We start from the raw sequence: 21,385 nt of genomic DNA, 5'->3' as shown, positions 1-21,385 counted from the left end.
AATACTACTAAAGCCTGACAACAGTTTATTTAACCCTGAGATAGTGTCGCTGCAAACAGCTTACGTATGGCAATTGGCAATAATGTGCGTACGTCATGTATAGTCGGGGTAGTGGGCATTGGCTTCATGTTGATACTCGTATAATGTCAAAACATTGCTTACAGAGAATTCGGTTCTTTCAATTTACCTATATTCGTCAAAATCTGATTCTAAATATTCAATATTTATATATGTATTCTTCGTTTTCTGACTCTGACGAAGTCTGATTTTCATCAGATGTTATGTCGCTTTCAGGACCACCAACCTCGATTATAAAATGTTCAGTCTCCAATTCGATTATAGGATTTTTATCGTCGATCTACATAAACCTTAAATGAAATATTAAAGTTTAAACCAAACAACTAACCAGTTCAATAAAACCGCACTATAAAATGTCAATACCGGTCATGTCAACAACCAACTTTAAAACATTGTTTATTGGAATGCTATGTAATCCTTCGTCTTTTTAAAGCTGTAAGTATTTGATTTCATTCACTACAATTTTTTTCGCATCTTTGGTAATTTTTTTAGGCATTATTGTAATAAAACCGTTTATATTTGAATATATTCGTAGATATTTTCCGTTTGTTTACATCGGTGACATTCGATGACATCCAACGTTCGTTGTCAAAGAGTACTTGTTGCCAGTAAAAGAAATTAGTACCATTGAAAATCCGCAAAATGGCGAGGGTCAAATAAACTGTTGTCAGGCTGTACAATAACAAAACTAAGATTTGTTATCAGAGTGCAGCACTAACGACTCAGTAAATTCATACATCACTGTTTTTTGACAAGTTTTCACAGAAAATAAAATATGACATTGATGCATCAAGGCGGTTTGTTAACAAGGGCCTACCGGTAAACGCGAAAATTGAAATTTAGTTATCTGCCTCTTTATCGCTCGAATAAGCAAGAGTGATAGAGAGATTAGATAACGAAATTTCGATTTTCTTGTTTCGCGGTAGGCCATGTGATTGACGTGACGTGTGATGTGCTGATGTGTCAATGTGGTTTGTTTACTGTATGTGCCACAAAGGTGCCACCTACGCAGAGCTTTGCCTAATATTCCCTATTTAAACCAAATAAAATAATGTCATGCATTTTCATGCAGTCGACTTTATTTACTGATATACATAATCTTAAAAAGAAAATAAATTAAGTACATATATTCTCAGCGTATACAGTTTAATTAAATACATAAACCGACTGATCTTGTTTGTAAGGTTTTTAATCCAGTTAGTCGGGTTGGTCATTAATCTCGGCCAAACCCATGCCACAGAAAAATAAAAGTTAAATATGTAAATGGAAATGTTCCCTTTCTACTCACGACTTTTTTTTTCCAACAGAAGTCACAGAATGGTACAGCTGTGAATACAGCAGTAAGTACCTATTGGTCGGCTTGTTTAGTTTTTGTAGTTCGCTAACATAATTATAATGGTATAAAATAATTCCAAACAATCTTATAATATTTACGCCAAGCTTTCGGCCTTATATTTATAATAAAAAGCCACAGATTTTTTATAACGTAGCATATATATTATGTAAGTACGTTATTGAGCTGATTGTGCTTACTAAAGTAGATACTGCAACACGATGGATCGCAAGATCTCAATGAATCTCGCTGCCTTTAGTCGCTTTACTTTTTACAATAATTATTAGAGATGCCCCGAATAGTGAATTTGGCCGAATACCGAATATTCGGCCCCTCTCTAGGCCGAATACCGAATATTCGGCGATGGCAAGCGAATAGTTTTTAGTCACAATTAATATGAAAATTGTTCGCCATCAAAGGACAACGTTTGGTAAGATAATTATATTTTTATGTTGAACAGAATTAATGAATGTATGTAGTTAGAGTCAATCAAATCCGACCCATGATAAAAATAAAATATATTGTAATCAACAAATGCTCATAAACGTGCCTTCGTATTTAACTACTTTCCAAGAATACATTTTAAATATTACTTAAATATATATATATATAGTTTTTGGTTATTTTTTGTGTAATTAATTTTTCTTTTTAGGTAGGTGCAACAGATATTCGGTATATCGAATATTCGGCAAAGTGGCCGAATAGGCTGAATACCGAATAGTTGCCGAATATTCGTGGCATCTCTAATAATTATGCCCATTAAAAATGAAATTATATCAATTTTGCTTAATTGCTAAAGTTACTATGAAAGGTAGTTAACGCTTAGACACTGCTTAAAACATCAAGTAGACTTAACAGTTTAATTTACTGATATCTTAATTTCAACCAGGCAAGATTAAAGAAAAACATTCTCAAAAAGTATCAACTAAAAGTCATAAAAACGATCGCACAAAATTTAAAAGCACTTGTCGAGAGACGCATCGTAACCGTCAGATCTTTTGGCAAACTCTTCCGTCAATAAACAGCTGTCTGGACCTGTCGACTGATCTCCGGAACATCCAACGTGATCATGCAGTCAGCCGTCCGAACGAACATTGTTTTGCTGTAAACAATTGACATTATTGTATTAGTACCGTCACGGCTATAAATATGTATATTATCTTTCACTTTATTACCATGGCATAAGGTACAACGGTGTATACATATTTGTGACTGTTAACTTAATGTTAACCCACAAGTCAGCTGTTTAAAGACAAGCGTTGCTTGTGTATATTTAGGACACTGTCAGATGGGTTTGTGACTGAGTTTTTATGTTTTGTTTGACTATAAAAGTACTCATCATGTACAATTTGGTGCTGCATTGCTGTGCTAATATAAAACCACCGCATAACTTATATGTATTATTAAATAGCGGACAAGTGCCCTATATTATTTACAGTGATCATTTTCTCCGCTCACGAGCGATGTAAGTGGGTCGCTTCGTACAGTCGCCATAAAATATATCGGAGCGGCCAAGTTGGTTAAAAATATCTGAACATGCACTTTAATGTCTAGATAAAAAGTTATCCGTTTTTATTGCGTTTGGGTGTAATTCGTGTTAGTATTTACAAAGTCATTATTTGGCCGACGGGGTAAATAATTTAGCCAACTACGTGACAATTTTCTTGTTTGTATCCGTTTTCCTTATGAAAAAGTAGGCTACAATCACGTCAGCTTGTGGTCTAATAATATCGTGGTCGCAGATGAAGGTGATTTTCTTTTCGAGAAAATTTGCTTATTTTTCGAAAATGTTCAAGTTAGGTATATAAGTCTAAATTCCCCGAGTTAGACGTCGTATATTGTCGAGTAGGTACAGGTAGTAAATAAAGAGTTTTGCAGATCTATGTATATTTGTGTTTAGAGTAAGTACTTAATAAAATCGAAAAAAAATCAAACGTACGGACATGGCTGTGGTTGATATACGAGTAGGTACAGTCACCACACGGGATTGTTATGCCATTTAGGGTTCTTGCTAAATTGGAAATTCTTTAGCGTAAGTATTGTACAACCAATTTAGCAAGGACCCTAAATGGCGCAACAATCGCGGAGCGTGATGGTACATCAAAATGTGTCAAAATATTTTCATCGATGTTAATAGTCCAGCGAGGAAAATTGGGACTAGGTTTGAATGGAAAGGCGGTTTACGGGGCGGTCGACCACTTTCCTCTTAGTAATAATTATAGCTCTACGTATGTAGGTACATAAATGTTATGACCGCTCTTTGAAACTATACTGCAGACTTGAGTTTAGCGTAGCAATGCGGCAAACCAAGCTTTGAAAAACTGGCGCTGGCTTGATTATTGTAGGTTCTCACACGATCGGCTGCGCTGTGCTCGTGTTGGACCCGATCGAGGCCGCAGTTTGTTCAATGTCGCAATGGCACCCTTTTAGTTTTACTGCCTAATAAAATTCGTGGAGCGCGTCGGTAAAGTTAACTTTATTTACCGGTGCTTAACATTGACGCCCTATGCTTTAATTGGAAAGTCCAAGGGAAATTTAATTTTAGAAATACATTAGCACATTTACATTAGGCGCACTAGCCGCTAGTTATTCAGGCCAGGCTACATTTTTGTGAACCTGCTTAAAATTTCATATAAATAAACAGTGCACAACACTTATATACAAAGAAAACATCCATAACTCAGGAAGAAATATTAATAAATGCCCTAACCCGGATTCAAACCCGTGATATATTTACGTACCTTTTAGTTTTGCTAAATAACAACATCATTTGAAACGTTATTCATGCATGGCACTGTATTTGCAACTGCGAACTACCTACACATCTCATATACTTATGGGTAAATATAGGTATTATGACTTACTTTGACTTAAGATCCTATGTCCCCTAGATGGGGCAGAGGGCGTCCACAGTGACTCTCCATGTAGATCGATCTTGAGCTTCTCGCTTCATTTCGCTCCAAGACTTCCCGATCTTCTTCGCCTCGTCTAACACCGTACGCCGCCGTAGGTTTGTTTGGGACGGCCACGCTTTCTCTTTCCTTGGGGGTTCCAATCTAAGGCCTGTTTAGGTATATGGTCGGGCCCCCTCCGGAGTGTGTGTCCAATCCAGTTCCACTTACGGCGCTTGATCTGCTGGTCGATCGGGATTTCGTGGCAACGTTCTCGGAGGTTCTCATTCGAGATGTTCTCGGGCCAGTAAATACCGAGAATTCGACGAAGACATCGGTTAACGAAGACTTGAAGCTGGTTGGAAATGCCCTTTGTAACCTTCCAAGTTTCACATCCGTACAGCAACACAGACTTAACATTAGACCCAAAGATTTTCAGTTTCACTCTTCGGGTCAGTTTTCGTGATTGCCATACGTTCCGCAGCTGTGCGAAGGCTACCCGGGCTTTGGCAATCCGTGAAGTGATGTCCTCTTCTGTTCCTCCTGTCTCTGACATAGGTATTATACATATTATGAATTTAACACTGTGAAAGGAAAAAGAACTGCATTGGGGAAAGAGGTATTTCAGCTGCACAAATACAAAAGTAACTCCTTTATTGGTTTCGATTCCAGCGTACTTCCTATTTTCGTGTATAAAGTAGAGCTGAATAATACTCTTTTGATTTACGTCAGGTCATTTTATTTCCACTCGCACTCGCGTAATTTACTAGTGTTTTAAGCCAGTAAAAATAGATGGACGTTTTACAGTCGATATTTTATGGGATTATATTGTATTTTTATAATGCTTCCGATCCAGTCATAAAACTTATCTCACATGAAAGACATACGCAACTCCGTGGCCTTCGTAGCTACTGACTGGAGAACATTTCACGTCATATATCAGCATACACGGACCCATGAACCATTTTTAAATAATGCTAACTATGTAATTCCTTCAACTGTTTTCATTAAATAGGTTGTATATTGCCTCGGAAACATTATGGATAAGTATTATCTTTAAACGGAAACGTAGTTAGAATCATCATCAGAGCTTGTTAAACCTACTTTTAAACTTACTAGTAAATTATATTAAATCCTGTAATATCTATAATATCGCTCTATAAACATAAAACTATTAAAATGCAGTATTAACATACACGAATGTAATTTCGAATATAAAGCAACTCGATGCCGCAGCGCACACGAGCTGGCTCAGTGTGTTTATAATGTATTCAATTTAATATAATTATATTAACAGGAACGGCGCGGCGGTTTATTTCCTTCTATACACGTTATCTTTTATACTTTAGAAATACTTAAAAAATTAAAATTAAAAACTCAATTACTCAACTACTTAAGCACATTGACAAAGATTATTGAGCACAATTCCGTGGATAGGTTTTTCTCAGGATTTAATTCTGGAAACGATCATTCACGTAGGAATGATAGGTACTTAATTGCTTGAGAAAAGTGACAGGGGAAGGATCACGCAAAACATGAATTAGCAAAATGGGTACTGCTACTACCATAACTATTCATCGCTGGTCGTCGCGTTCCATTAAAAAGTTGCTACCGACCTCATTATGTCAGTTATTAAAACTTTTACCTACTTAAATTTACAAGTTGTAGAATTTTACTTTGTTTGAGCTCCGTATAATAAGGTCATTCTACATTATATTTAGAATTGTCGGAATTTACCTCACACTCATGCCGACTAAAATAAACACTGCAAGTAACACAGAATGCAAGTGATATTTTTACTTCAACAATAACTACAGTGCACGTTTTCATTAGCTAATAGCAGATACTAATAAATACTCCAGACGAATAACCTCCTCACAAAAACGTAAAATATGATTTTTCTGGCCGAAAAGTACAATTAAAGCATGTAAGGGCTTTTTAGGCATGTCCTTATATTTAATGGCGCCATCTAGTCTTAAGATTTTTTAAAATGTTTTATTAATTATGCTTTAAATCCACTTTTGTGACTCTAACTGCGGCCAGTCAAGTACCTACGGCAGTTTTCATACGAAAATATTAAAATAAAAAAAAAATATATATTACTCGTATTTAATGTCATTGACAACATGGACCATTCTCACGGCGTTGTATTGTATGGGGACTGTCAGTGTCTTCTTTATTTACTAGACTCTGCTAATAGTATATAGGTATGTTTGGTGATAGGGTACATTTTATGCTGCTTTTCTTATTCTTGTTTATAGGTCACGGAATGTGCCACTCTGGGTGTTTTTTGTTCTTATGAGAGTGGCGATGGATTACTTGCAGGCGAGGGAAATACTGATTCAAGCTGCTGCGTATAACGGATTTATAAAGCCGCGTCATTCAGTCTGCGGCTCGTCACGTGTGCAATTTTGGGGAATAAATAATGTAGACATTTAATCTGCTGGGTGCTGGCTGAACCCCTTAATACTAACTGCAGCGACGACCGATGATGTCATGCAGATATGATAAATAATAATATGTTAGTCATTGACTCACGAAAATGTTGGGTATACTCTGAACATTTATTTCCCGTCGCGTTTAATCAAAGAAAAAAAGAAAAAAGAAAAAAAAAACCTAATATGGTTATTGGTTGAACGACTACTCGATCACAGTACAATCATATATTTACACCGGAGATCAGAAAACTTGACATTTACAGTTTCATACACTCACAATCTCAGATTTTTGGGTCGGCAACGCGCATGTAACACCTCCGGAGTTGTAGGCGTCCAAAGGGTATGGTGGCCGCTCACCATCAGGCCGGTTGTATGATTGTTTGTCACCAACGTAGTATGTATAAAATAATAAAAAAACTAGGACTACCTCAACTTTATTTACTTCCAAAGTTGTTCAGAACTCACGTTTTTGATTTGATCACGTTTTTCGTCACGAGAGGATGCGTAGCGAGGGATGTGTTTGTTAAGAATCAATAGAAAATTGCCGACTACAGCTGTGTTGAGCGAGGATAGGTAAATTAAGATTATTCTATTGGTTCTTAAAGCCGGATTCACATTTGTCTGTCGTGTTGTGTTGTGTCGTGACCTCGTGACAGACAAACGTGAATCCAGCAAACACATTCCCAATTATTTAAATATTTGAATAACCTGTTTAACAGCCTACTGTGATGTGATCAGGCGGCGTAGCACGGTCGCGTTTTTATCCCTTGTCACCATGTCTGTCACGTTCTAACAAGTATGTAAGTGCGAAAGGGACGCGCATAGTGATAGACGATAAAAATGGAACCGTGCTGCGCCCACAGGTTACATTAGGCATAAAATATAATATATCTTAGGTAGTCAGGCTATCAAAATAACCCACTGGATTCTCGTTGACCTGTGAAGTATTGACATTAACCTTCAAGAAAAGAGCATACTCCCATCTCAAATGCCGGCAACGCACTTATGACCCCTCTGGTGTTGCGGGTGTCCATGGACGAATGGATGGGTAATCGCTTATCATCAGGCGTTTCGTCTGCTCGTTTGCCTCCATCAGGAAAAAAGGAAGCGCCCACCCATACAACCATTTCCAGTCGCCGTTACGACGCGGTGTAGACACATCTTGTGTCGACACCGTCTGTTTCGGTCACAATTCCAGTCGCAGAGTCGTCGCCGTGTCGACACTGTTACCAGAAATGGGGAAGGGTCGACACATGACACAAAGTGACATAAAGTGTGGTCGCCGTGTGCACACATTGTTACGAGTTTGCGACTACTTTATGCCAAAATCATTCGTTCATTCGTTCATTTTGTTCCTGTCAAATGGAAACTGTCAGTTGGAAAAATAGTTAAATAAAAATAAGTGACATTAATACGCCATCTCTAAAACGGATTACAAGACGTAATTATATATTGTTTGCATTTATATTACAATAGGACTTAAATTATTATGGGGAATTAAACTGGTCGAGTGATTTGATCATCATCATCATCATCATCATCTCAGCCATAAGACGTAGAGTGATTTGATAAACTAAGTGTAATATAATCAACGCGCCACCACATTGTTTTAGTTAAGCCGGAAATGAAATTGTTTACTTCTCAGTGCCTGTGTTCACAACTATATTATTTGAAGCATTTTTAGTACTTCGATGCGTATTCTATACTTAAATAACAGAAATAACGCTTTACATACTACGAAACTTGTTAATTATGATGTATAAATATGGTTTAAGGCTGAGAAATATTGCAGTCACAAAGTAGTCGCAATGTTTCGACATTGTGTCGACTCTGTGTTGACACATGACACGCGCTGTCAAAAGTAATAACAAACGTAATAGTAATTTACCAAGTTACTGGTATGTTACTGGATTTGCAAAATGGCTCCTTGTGTTGATTTGTTTTCAGATATTCTCAAAGTGTAAAAATGCCGTGGTCAGAGATGGGCATTAATCGATTAACTGTTTATTCGACTAATTAATGGAATAAAAAAAGTTAATTCTCAAATTTTAATCGCGATTAGTTTAGTCGACCTAACATAGATTGAAATTGAATCTTCAAATCATTTTTTTTACATACAATATATATACAGTGGTACTACTAAACGAATTGAATTAATCTGAATATTAATCGAATAAATTATCGATTAAATCACGATTGAAAGTTGACAGGGGGCCATTTTTGTACGTAATAGAAATGTCTTGCATGCAGATGGTAGCAAAACACTTTGTCATAAAAGTCGAGATGGGTGTCGATTTATAGGTTTTAGGGAGTGCCGATTTCGAAAATAATGACCATTTTGGAATCCGAAATGGCGGTCATGCACTGTGTCATAAAAGTCGTCATGGATGTGGTTTTACACGTTTTAGGGGGCCCCAATTTTGAAAATGATGACCATTTTGGAATCCAAAATGGTGGCCATGCACTATGCCATAAAAGTTGTCATGGGTGTCGTTTTATAGGTTTTAGGGGGCGCAGATTTCGAAAATGATGACCATTTTGGATTCCAAGATGGCGGCCATGCACTATGTCATAAAAGTCGTCATGGATGTCGTTTTATAGGTTTTAGGGGGCCCCGATTTAGAAAATGATGACCATTTTGAACTCCAAAATAGCGGCCATGTACTATGTCATAAAAGTCGTCATGGGTGTCGTTTTATAGGTTTTAGGGGGCGCAGATTTCGAAAATGATGACCATTTTGGATTCCAAGATGGCGGCCATGCACTATGTCAAGTCGTCATGGATGACGTTTTATAGGTTTTAGGGGGCGCAGATATCGAAAATGATGACCATTTTGGATTCCAAGATGGCGGCCATGCACTATGTCATAAACGTCGTCATGGGTGTCGTTTTATAGGTTTTGGGGGGCGCAGATTTAGAAAATGATAACCATTTTGGATTCCAAAATGGCGGCCATGCACTATGTCATTAAAGTCGTCATGGGTGTCGTTTTATAGGTTTTAGGGGGCGCAGATTTCGAAAATGATGACCAGTTTGGATTCCAAGATGGCGGCCATGCACTATGTCATAAAAGTCGTCATGGGTGTCGTTTTATAGGTTTTAGGGGGCGCAGATTTCGAAAATGATGACCATTTTCGATTCCAAGATGGCGACCATGCACTATGTTATAAAAGTCGTCATGGATGTCGTTTTAAAGGTTTTAGGGGGCCCCGCTTTCGAAAATGATGACCATTTTGGAATCCAAAATGACGGCCATGCACTATGTCATAAAAGTCGTCATGGATGTCGTTTTATAGGTTTTGGGGGCGCAGATTTCGAAAATGATAACTATTTTCGATTTCAAAATGGCGGCAATGCACTATGTCATAAAAGTCGTCATGGATATCGTTTTATAGGTTTTAGGGGGCGCAGATTTCGAAAATGATGACTATTTTGGATTCCAAGATGGCGGCCATGCACTATGTCATAAAAGTCGTCATGGATGTCGTTTTATAGGTTTTAGGGGGCGCAGATTTCGAAAATGATGACCATTTTGGAATCCAAAATGGCGGCCATGCACTAGGTCATCAAAGTTGTCATGGGTGTCGTTTTATAGGTTTTAGGGGGCCCTGATCTCGAAAATGATGACCATTTTGGAATCCAAAATGGCGGCCATGCAGTATGTCATAAAAGTCGTCATGGCTGTCGTTTTATAGGTTTTAGGGAGCGCAGATTTCGAAAAAAATAACTATTTTGGAATCCAAGATGGGCGCCATGCACTATGTTAAAAGTCGTCATGGATGTCGTTTTATTGGTCACGGTCATCAATTTCGAAATCTGCACACCTGTTTCAAATAAAGTATCGGTAGATGCATCCTAGTAAGTCAACAACATCTATATCTACTATCGAAATGTACTTTTGATAGTACTTATGTAGTAGTACGAAATGTAATCTGAAAGGAATCAAGTAATATATATTCCTGTACCTAATGAAGAATCGACATTGATTCCATTACTAGTAATTGTAGTATTCGAAAAATTGATTCCTGATTCCTCAAATGGAATTGTACTTAGTAATTCGGTATTGTTAGATTACAAAGTAATCTAGGAATCGGTAATCAGATTACAAAGTAATTTCAAGTAATCGTGGAATCAGGAATCAATTACGAAATGCCCATCTCAGACTAAGTAGCACTGCATTCAATTGATCTGTTTGGCGAACCGCGAGTTCACAGTTCGGGGCGAACTACTATTTGTATAGGTTTTAGGGTGTGCAGAATTCTAAAATGATGACCATTTTGGAAACCAAGATGTCTACCGTACACTTTGTCATAAAAGTCGTCATGGATCTCGATTTATAGGTATTAGGGAGTGGAGAATTCGAAAATTATGACCGTTTTAGAATCTAAGATGTCTGCCGTGCACGTTGGTCATGGTTATCATTTTCGAATTCTACTCTTCCTAACACCTATAAATCAACATCCATGACGGCTTATATGACAAAGTGCACGGCAGACATCTTGGAATCCAAAATGGTCATCATTTTCGAATTCTGCACTCCCTAAAACCTATAAAACGATATCCATGACGACTTTTATGACAAAGTGCACGGCAGTTATCTTGGATTCCAAACTGGTCATCATTTTCGAAATCGGCACTTCCTAAAACCTATAAAACGATATTCATGACGACTTTTATGACAAAATACGTAGCCGCCATCTTGGATTATAAAATGATCATCGTTTTCGAATTCTGCACTCCCTAAAACCTATAAATCGACATCCGTGACGACGCAAGTTATCTTTATTTTCAGATCTAACAAATTGCTACAGAATACAAAGGACAAAAAAGAAGCGAGGAGGTAATGAAACAAGCAAAAATACAGATGATTCCTCGACGCAATTGGGTGATTCTTAAATTGTGTCCAGATTTTTTTGTCATAAAAGTTTTTATTTTTCACATATTACTCTCACAAATTCCGTGACATTTCGACCTACAAGGTCTAATAAATAATTTTTTTTAAGTAAATGTTTTTGTTTATCTATGAGGATCTCACTAGAATAATATAATCAAGGTATGTTTATATTTGATGATTGAAATAGTAACGCAAAAAAAATATATATTTGACTTTTATTTTACCTTTTCCTTCTACACAAGTTTGGCCAAGTAATAAGAATTTAGGGCTCTCAATTTTATTTTGACTTCTACAACAGTAAAGCTACGAGGCCATGTTTGGTATCGTTTTCGTATAAATTCGCAGTACCAAATTTAGTTAAGGTATCACATTGACACCATTCCGAAGTAAAAACATATAAACTTATTAAAATACTTTCTTTTAAACTCCTCTTCACGCTTAAACTGCTGAACAGTTTTAATTTAAATTTGGTACTCATATATTTTGAGTCCCGAGACAGGACATAATAAGTTATCTCAAAAATCATCCTTTAAAGGTGTGAAATGAGGTGTAGGGAGGAATTCAGAATTGACTTCTTGAAGTTAATACTGTTTAAGTTTAGGTTTGAAGTCATGTTTTTTTATCATTTTTAACTAAATCAAAGATGTAGACCATCCCAAATTTCATATAAATCGGTTCAGCGGTTATTGATTTCCCGTACAAATTTCCACGCCACTTTTCACACCTTCAAAAGATGATTTTGGTTATAAGATATCCTATGTCCTGTTCCGGGACGCAAACTATTTCTATACCAAATTTCAACGAAATCGGTTCAGCGGTTAAGCGTCAAGAGGAGTTTAAAAAAAACCGGCCAAGTGCGAGTCGGACTCGCGTATTAAGGGTTCCGTACATTAAGTCCGACTCGCGCTTGACTGCACATTTCTAATAGGTTTTCCTGTCATCTATAGGTAAAGAACTATTTTGTGTATTCAGACGGACATACATACAGACGCACGAGTGATCCTATAAGGGTTCCGTCTTTCCTTTTGAGGTACGGAACCCTAAAAAGATTTTATTTTTATTTTGTGGAATGGTGTCAATGTGATACCTTAAATGGATTCAGCACCCCAGATTTATACGAAAACGATACCAAACACGTTCTAGCACCTTCACTGATATAGATATATCAAGATAAAATTGAGAGCCCTAAATAAACTTTCAAGAGCGGATATCTCAAAAACTATTCAACATATCGAAAAAATTGACGGAATAAACTTGTAACAAATTAAATTAACTTTCATTTTGTATAAGTGGCCATGTCGCTGAGATGCATAGTTTCCGAGATATTATCGAAAAACCGGAAAATGGGACCTTCAAAGCCCCCTCTCTCCCCCCCGCTCAAGGGCTACGGCCGGGGACTTTTGATATGTTCACCTCCTAACTTGTCAAACCGAGTTACGGAGTCATAAATTGTGTTCCGAGCATTTCCCTCTACAACTTTTGGAGCATTCGTTGCCTGACCTAAGTAGCTTATTGCATTTCTTTAAAAACTTTTCTGTAAAAGGTTGACGGGTGTTGGGTGTTTATATGGTTTCGGTCGATTATTATCATTTGCATTGCCCATGATGACTTACTAGAATTACGAGCACACGAGACACTAATAGTAGTTTGACAAACCTTGGTTTTCAAGAGGTATTTTATATTGACATTTGTTGTCACAAATTTGCTGTCAGATTTAGTCGCAAACCGCACGCAAAGTGCACACAAATGTGTCGACACCTTGTTACGGAAAAGTGTACACACGGCGACGACACTTTGTTTCGAAACAATTCTAGACAGATTGTGTGGACTCTGTTACGACACATCTGACATTTAGTTACCACTTTGATGATTCTGCGACTGGAATGGTTATATGGGCATCTAAAGGACAAATAATTGCCTTCTTGAAAAATATATAGTCCCTTTGCCAAAAACTCGTGGCATTTCTTTATGGCTATAATTCAGCTTTCATTTTAATGTAGACCTGCCTATTGACTTTTTTGCGTAAATACCACAATGCTGAGCGTGATATTTGAATGCCTTTTTATTTGCTGGAAGCGGAAATGAAAACAGAGAAGCTCCACTATTTGGCAGGCTAGCCATGCGGCTGCTATTTCTCTTAATGCGGGTTACTTAGGCTTAGTAAGTTATTTGCTGGCTTTGCTCAATGAGGCAAAATATATTTTTCACCACACCAGCTCGTAAAGGCTCTCTTTATTATTCAAAATCTGATGAGAAAGTTACATTTTATCCACAATAGTAGCAAATTAGCTTGCTGCTAATTTTGAGTTGGTTCCTCAAGTTGGCTAGTAAAATTGACTTTTAAGTGATGACTTTGTATAATAAAATTGATAAATATGAAATAGCATCCATTTGGATTTGATTTATAATGAAGATTGTTTCATTCACTTCTATTGTCGCTGACTGTACTAGGAAAATCATATCTGATTCTTCAATTATCTCCCCTTAGAGATGGCTAAACAATTATTTCATGTAATCACTTGTTACAGGTAACGATGCCTCGCTTCAACGGCAAAGACGGGCTCTCGGACAAGCGGCAGTTGGAATGGGAAGCGGCGGTGGAGGCCGTTATCAGGGACATCACCGCGCCGATGACCAACCAGAAGAAACCCCCAATTGTTCAGATCGTCATATATGAGTCCTCTGTTTAGTTATTCGGTTTACTCAATTATTTGACCGTATATATTAACTTTTCACATCACCTATTCGGAAAACGGCTTTTTTCCCCGATAGGAAGTGGCACTTTTCTATTTTTGAACATAATAATTTCTTCGTAGGTGATGTGTCACATGGTAGCAAATTTATTTCTATGTGGTTCCAAACATCAGACACACAATCTACAGAAGTGCAACATTAATCAATGTATTATTTTGTACAATGTACAATCATCATCAAATAGGTAGTGACGGCCAAATATATCGACCTTATTTCTGTAAGTAGTAACAAAGATGCGTTACTATATATTTGGCCATTTTATCCGTCACTATCCATTTTGATGCGGAGTGTAGATTTTTTTAATTGGCTGCAGATAGACGCCATAAGTAGTTTATTTTTCAAGAGGGCAAAGTTGTTTTTTAACTGCTCGTGCTGATATTGATATCCGAGCAACCGAAAGATTCCAAACTTGAACCACAAGCGTAGTAGCGAGTTTCAAGCCACGAGGGTTGAACAATCTTTGCTCCCGAGTGAAACACAATTTTTTCGCCACACCAACGCGAGGGAAATATTAACTGAAATATTTATCATTTAAAATGATTGCTTAAAAGTGAATTATATTAGCCACCATGAGCAAATACTTAACTGTAAATTTGCATCATATTACTTTGCCTCACGTGTGGATAAAATAAAATGCACGTGACTTATTTTTAAAACGTGTTTTTTAATAAAAAAAAAAACACATCAAGATTGTTTACCTTATTTCTAATGCTAAAAAAAACGAACTATAGCTAGCAGATTCGTTTGAGTTTTTACATTCGCTCTCGGTGTGTGATGTAGTTATTCGCTATATTTTTGTAAATACATTCGTATACTTACCTCGATGTTTGGCAGTTGGCATCGGAACTTGGTTTCATATCTTGACACACATCCAACACCCATACAAAAAATGTCATGTCAGCTACATAAAATGACGCAATTAGAGCGAGTGTTGCGCTGTTTTTGTTTTCGTTATAATTATTTGAAGTGCAAATTTCACTTTGTCAGTCATACGTGAATAAATAACTGAGTTTAAATTTATAACAAACAGACGTACCGGACCGCGACCTTGGTCCGGTCCGAGGGGAAGGTGGTCCCCGCCGTACGTCCGTTAAGGACGCAACTGTTCTATAAGTGAGAGCGAGAATGAGATATGCTGACCGGTTCAAGGTCACGGTCCGGTACGCCCGTCTCTTACAGCTATTAAATTTGAATATTTATTTTAACTAGTTACTGCCGTCAGATTCTACAAGTTTGAGCTTAGCGCAAACAATTGCCTTGCGTTATTAATTGGAACAGACAGGCCGATTCGTATATTGACATCAGAATGATATTTGAATCATCTTAATTAACTTTATCTTGCATTTCGTTCGTACTTGTACGTACATGTACCTACTGGTGCGGGCGAGACGTACTGTAACTAAATACGAGTAATGTGTTTCAAATATCAATCTTGCTTATGTCAGTGTACGTTCGAATTGACCTGAGAGCCCTCGTAAATCTTTATGTGAGGATTAAATATTTCTGTGTAACTATGTATATATTTTGTACATACATACTTATCTACTTGCAAATTTCTCTACCGATATCGTCAATAAATATCTTCACATTATTACAGTTGTTTTCTTTACGTAAATTTGTAACTTCATTATTCAAAATTTGTTCATGAACGCTTAATCCGAAGATAAGTACCTAAGTATGACTATAGTTAAGGTCATAATCATCAACAGCATACATTTCTGCACCTAAATCCATGAAAAAACTCGACAAAGTAAGACAAAAAAAGTGCACATAATATACTTATCTCCTCGAGCGTCAATAGTTTCAGAAATAGAAAAACATTTATTGCAAACCATGGTACATACATCATTCATTTCAAACCAAATTTCATCTAAATCGGTACAGCGATTTAAGCGTGAAGAAGTCTGGTAGTAGACAGATAGAGTTATTTTCGCATATACTATTTAGTATTTACATACCTATAATATTAGTAGAGATCTAGGATAGGCCATCTTTCCCTGATTTTTATTTTCGGGCTTAAATTCATACTTCACGAAATAGTAAGCTCTACTCTTAAACTCATAAACCTTTTATATAGCAGGAGCCACAGGAAATCGCTATTATCCCACAGTACTGTGACCTCTGCTAAATAAACTTTAGAAAACCATTTTCACTGAAAAGTTTCCAGCGTGACTACCGACGATTAAGCCAGTGACACAATACTCTAGCGTAGCGTAACTTTCTTGTGTTATAACGTGCCAAAACTGCTGCAAATAATTTTAAAAGCATAACTCGTTACATTGTTTTGGAAAGTAACTTTATTTATATATGCTATAAAGTAGTATTTTCAATAACAGATTTCAATTGATTACGAGCGTGAAAAATTAAGTGCAAAACATGACATTTTAAACGAAAGTGTTTTGACTAGCAGACTATACTAAAAGTATAGTATATATTTATAGATAGGTGGTTATATACGCTAGCGTTATTATTACGGAAGCTTGTGTTATAATAGCAGAATATTGACTAATTATGCATACGTTTGAGAATATCGATTCGTTCCCTTAGTTTAAAATAGAAAATATCGAAAGTAAAAATATAAAATATTTCCACCCATGTCCGACTTATTTTTAAACGAAAATTTCATTATATTTAGTTGACACTTAATACTTAACTAATATATAATGTATATATGCTGGGCACCTTGCCGAGGGGCCTAGGCTTTGAAGGTAGGTTTTAGGGATTTTTATTTTTTTGTTAGGTTTAGTTTTAGTTATTTTATTTAATAAGGTACTTAAGTATTAATATTGTGTTTTGTACGTTAAATAAATAATGTATCCATGTATATATGTACTAGAATTTAATCCAATTCATCTCCTGCCAAACACCTGCAGAACTCGTTAAGTAAATAGACACGCAGAATGTTTATATTGTTTACCTTTGATCTCATCTCGGTCCATCCAGGATTATCGGAGTTCCGAGCGTGTGGCGATTAAATACTTCCTCGGATATTAAGCCCAGGAGGTTTACTTGGCAAACTTACGACTCATACCAGTTGTTAATATGCAAATCAAGGGTATGAATTATATTACACCGTTATCGCAATGCGGATTAAATATTAAATTTGTCACATTTAATTTCCTTAACCTTTGGCATAATTTTGTTTCGTTATTTTAGATAAATGAAAGTGAGAGTTTTTTTTTATCTAGGCATAGGTACCTATTACGGTTGTACACCACAGCCCCAAGAAGATACCGGCGCAAAAAACTCGGCAGGACACATTTTTTCAAAAAATATACATCAAATCTTAGAAATACGTAGGTAGTTCTTACAGAAAACATATTTTTTTTTACAAAAGGGAAAGGAAAGGAAATTAATAAAAGAAATAAGAATATTTATATAACCGATTGCTCTGATTGATTGAGGAAGTACTAGCCACAGTTAAGCGGAGAAAGATTGCATATTTTGGACATCTACATAGAAATGAAAAGTATAATCTGCTGAAAGTTATAATAGAAGGAAAAATAGAGGGAATACGGGGAAGGGGAAGAAGGAGGATGAACTGGCTCGACAACATCAAAAAATGGACAAACATCAAAGACGCGGCCACGCTAACAAGACTGGCCAAGAATAGAAAAAACTTTGCAAAGGTGGCCACCGAAGCCCGCTAGGGCATGGCAGCAGAAGAAGAAGAAGACCGATTGCCGGCAAATAACAACATAAAATATTTTTCTTTATTACCTGAACTGTACGAGTACATTCACTCACAAAGGTCTTCAATTTTAAAGCAGCACAATGTGGGCACCTATCTTATACCTGATATGAAATACATTAAAGGATACACAATACTTTACTTAGTTCAAAACTTCTATCAACAATTTCCAGATGAAATCTTTCTCGTTATTTATTTAAGTAGGTACTGCACTCAAGTCTTCAGTGCCCTGAGCAGTATTGATGTTTCTGTGGCAACATATTTCTCTAAAATATTGAACAAAGGTTCAGGTCAAGGTTCACTTTATCACGAGATAGGTATTGGTAGGTATATAGGACCTATCTCGATATCGAGCATTTATGTAAGCAAATCTAAAGCACAACAATAATTTATTGTAAAAACTAATACCTAGGGTAGGTATTAGGTATACTTTAAAAGGTAAAAGTTGGCTAGATAGAGAACATGCAGTCACCTGCAATAATATGTTGCACAACGAAGGCCGCAAAAATATCTCACACGATCGTAGAGCCATAAGACCGTGTAACATATTTTTGATCCATCGTTGTGTAACATATTATTGCAGGTGACTGTACGTACACAGTACCTATAACTAGAGAAAGTATAATATATAACAATACGTGATAACTGATAACTATATCGATAAATGCAAAAATCATTTCAGTTCAATCGGAAATCGGGAAGTGGGTCAAATTTAGCTCCCAAGATTTGACCCACACTAACATATGTACATATGTAAACTAATAAAGCAAGTAAAATAAAAGCTTCTCAAATACCTAATTGTAATTGAGATGGAGTAATTGACATGAAAGGTAAAAACCCGCGCGATGGCCATTTCTTTTCGCGCGGCGCTTCATATCGCTGGTCCCCTTCTGATATATTGGGCGAGTTGCTTGCCTTAGCAGGGGAACTACCGTATCCGCATCTCCCGCGGGATTCAATTAGATCCTCGTATTTCTTGCGCGTGTCAACAACAAAACTATAAATAAAACAATAGTGAATTATAAAGTAAAATCTTGGCCGGAGCCTTTAAATGATTGCAATGGTTTGTTGTGCTGCTTTCCAAGAGAACATATTGTGGTAATGCTACTCACGGTTCCCTGTATTTTGATTTTATGGAGCAATAAAATATACCTCGATGTTTCTGTAATATTATAATTTATCGTGTAAACGCTAGCAGCCGGCGGCGTGCGCTTGAGTGCCGAACTGACTCAACCGACGCGTCCAGTCGCCATCAGATATATCGGAGCGGCCGAGGCGCTCAAAAATATCTGGACACGCACTAAGGGCGATTGTGCACTACAATGAATTTTAATGGCGTGCCATGTCGGACCGTAAAAACTCGGACTGCCGGACAGTAAAATTCATTGTAGTGCCAATCGCCCTAAAAAGACGGATAAGTGCACAAGCCAATCATCCGTTTTTTTCATGCCATATCGGACCATGAAAACTCAGACTGCCGGACAGTAAAATTCATTGTAGTGCACAATCGCCCTAAAAAGACGGATAAGTGCACAAGCCAATCATCCGTTTTTTCATGCCATATCGGACCATGAAAACTCAGACTGCCGGACAGTAAAATTCATTGTAGTGCACAATCGCCCTAAAAAGACGGATAAGTGCACAAGCCAATCATCCGTTTTTTTCATGCCATATCGGACCATGAAAACTCAGACTGCCGGACAGTAAAATTCATTGTAGTGCACAATCGCCCTAAAAAAACGGATAAGTGCACAAGCCTATCATCCGTTTTTTCCATGCCATATCGGACCATGAAAACTCAGACTGCCGGACAGTAAAATTCATTGTAGTGCACAATCGCCCTAACGCCTTCACAAAAGAAGCTCGTTCCGGTATTTGAGAGCGCCTCGGCCGGTCCGATATATCTGATGGCGTTCACTCGTACAGCCGCCATCAGATACAAGTACCAAATATACAAACACGAGACGAAAATATTAACGGGCTTGTTAATAATTTACGTAAATTGGTGTTTAATGTTGACGTTTTAACGATTGTAAGCACAATTTTTAAGCTCAATATTTAATATATTATAGTAATCACTACACCTCATAAAACAAAGTCCCCCGCCGCGCCGCGTCTGTCTATTTGTGTGTTTGTTTGTCAGTTGTTTGTATGTTCACGATAAACCCAAAAACTACTGAACGGATTTTCAGGTTTAGGTGTATAATTTTTTAAGGTGTATAATTTGTTAAGGTGTATAATTTGAAAAGCCGGGGCGGGTCGCTAGTCACAATTAAAATTTTATCGATATCGAAAAAAAAAAGCAACATAAAAGCAAAAGCAGCATAAAGCAGCATAAATTTGCCCTCGCACTACATATTTAACGTCAAAACAAAATTGGCCTGTCAGGCGGATTTGATTATTACGAGCTCTGTTGAAGATAGGACTGAAAGGAGTAAACATTTTCAGCTTGGTTGACGTTATGCGTTACACTGACAAAACGAGGGAAGTATGTTTGTACACATTACACAACGTCCTGTATGCTTCAATTCTATTTTGATCGAACAGACAGTTGAGATGTACTTACTCTATCTATATGAGTCATTTCTCATTTCCTTTTCGAGGTTCTGGTCAAGGTAACGTTCATTACCAAAATACCTAGAACAATATTATGAGTAGTAAACATTTATTAAAATTTAATTTTATGCTGCAATAAGTTAAAGTTTTACACCTCGATTTCATCATCTAATAAAATATTCAAATGAATTTGCCCCGTCATCAAAATAATCCACCCAATTTGATCAGCTGAATAGAAGGGGCAAGATAAGGTAGGACGTGCCCATGCATGATTTGCACTATCCTCGGGTCGGTTCATAAATATAACTACCGGAGTAAACTAACTCTGCGGAGTCACGAACTTTGGCGCTTACCTGCATACCTATCGGTGTAATGCAAGCTGTATTTTAAGCTAAAGCCTGTAATATAGATAACACTTAACAGCCACTTTACTAGATGAAGTCAAAAAGATTGTAAATTCAAGCCATCGTACGTTCGGGGCTACATGCCCGGAACGTACGATGGCTTGATCAAGATTCACGTGTTAGTGCATTATTCATGTGCTTGCAAAGGCAAAGATCTAATCAGTATGCTGTAGTCAACCACCAATTTATCTTTTTTAGCAGTGTCAAAAGAACCACAAATGCTCCAAATGGATATCACGATAGTGAGTGAAAGTAAGCTTTGTGGGAGGGTGACAATTTGTCAAAGCGACAGAGGCATTCAGTTCAGATTTAATGCGACGGGCATCGGCACTCCCCACGCAATTC

At 37.1% G+C, this 21,385-nt stretch overlaps 1 protein-coding gene and 1 long non-coding RNA gene across 2 annotated transcripts in view; one reads left to right on the top strand and one right to left on the bottom strand.

Annotated features, from left to right (window-relative positions):
- LOC134789386 (TWiK family of potassium channels protein 9) overlaps positions 1-15,946 on the top strand; it is a 48,833-nt gene extending 32,887 nt beyond the window's left edge. Inside the window, exon 8 of the mRNA XM_063760018.1 lies at positions 14,164-15,946. Coding sequence (XP_063616088.1) covers positions 14,164-14,325 — 162 coding nt within the window. The 3' untranslated portion in view covers positions 14,326-15,946. The remainder of the gene's footprint in view (positions 1-14,163) is intronic.
- Positions 1-21,385, bottom strand: part of LOC134789411 (uncharacterized) — a 550,672-nt gene that overhangs the window by 228,883 nt on the left and 300,404 nt on the right. The window lies entirely within an intron of this gene.

Source organism: Cydia splendana, chromosome 3 (assembly GCF_910591565.1).
Source record: "Cydia splendana chromosome 3, ilCydSple1.2, whole genome shotgun sequence".
NCBI classification, from domain to species: Eukaryota; Metazoa; Arthropoda; class Insecta; order Lepidoptera; family Tortricidae; genus Cydia; species Cydia splendana.
The sequence above is the reverse complement of the archived record's forward strand: the minus strand, read 5'-3'. Positions and strand labels throughout refer to the sequence as shown.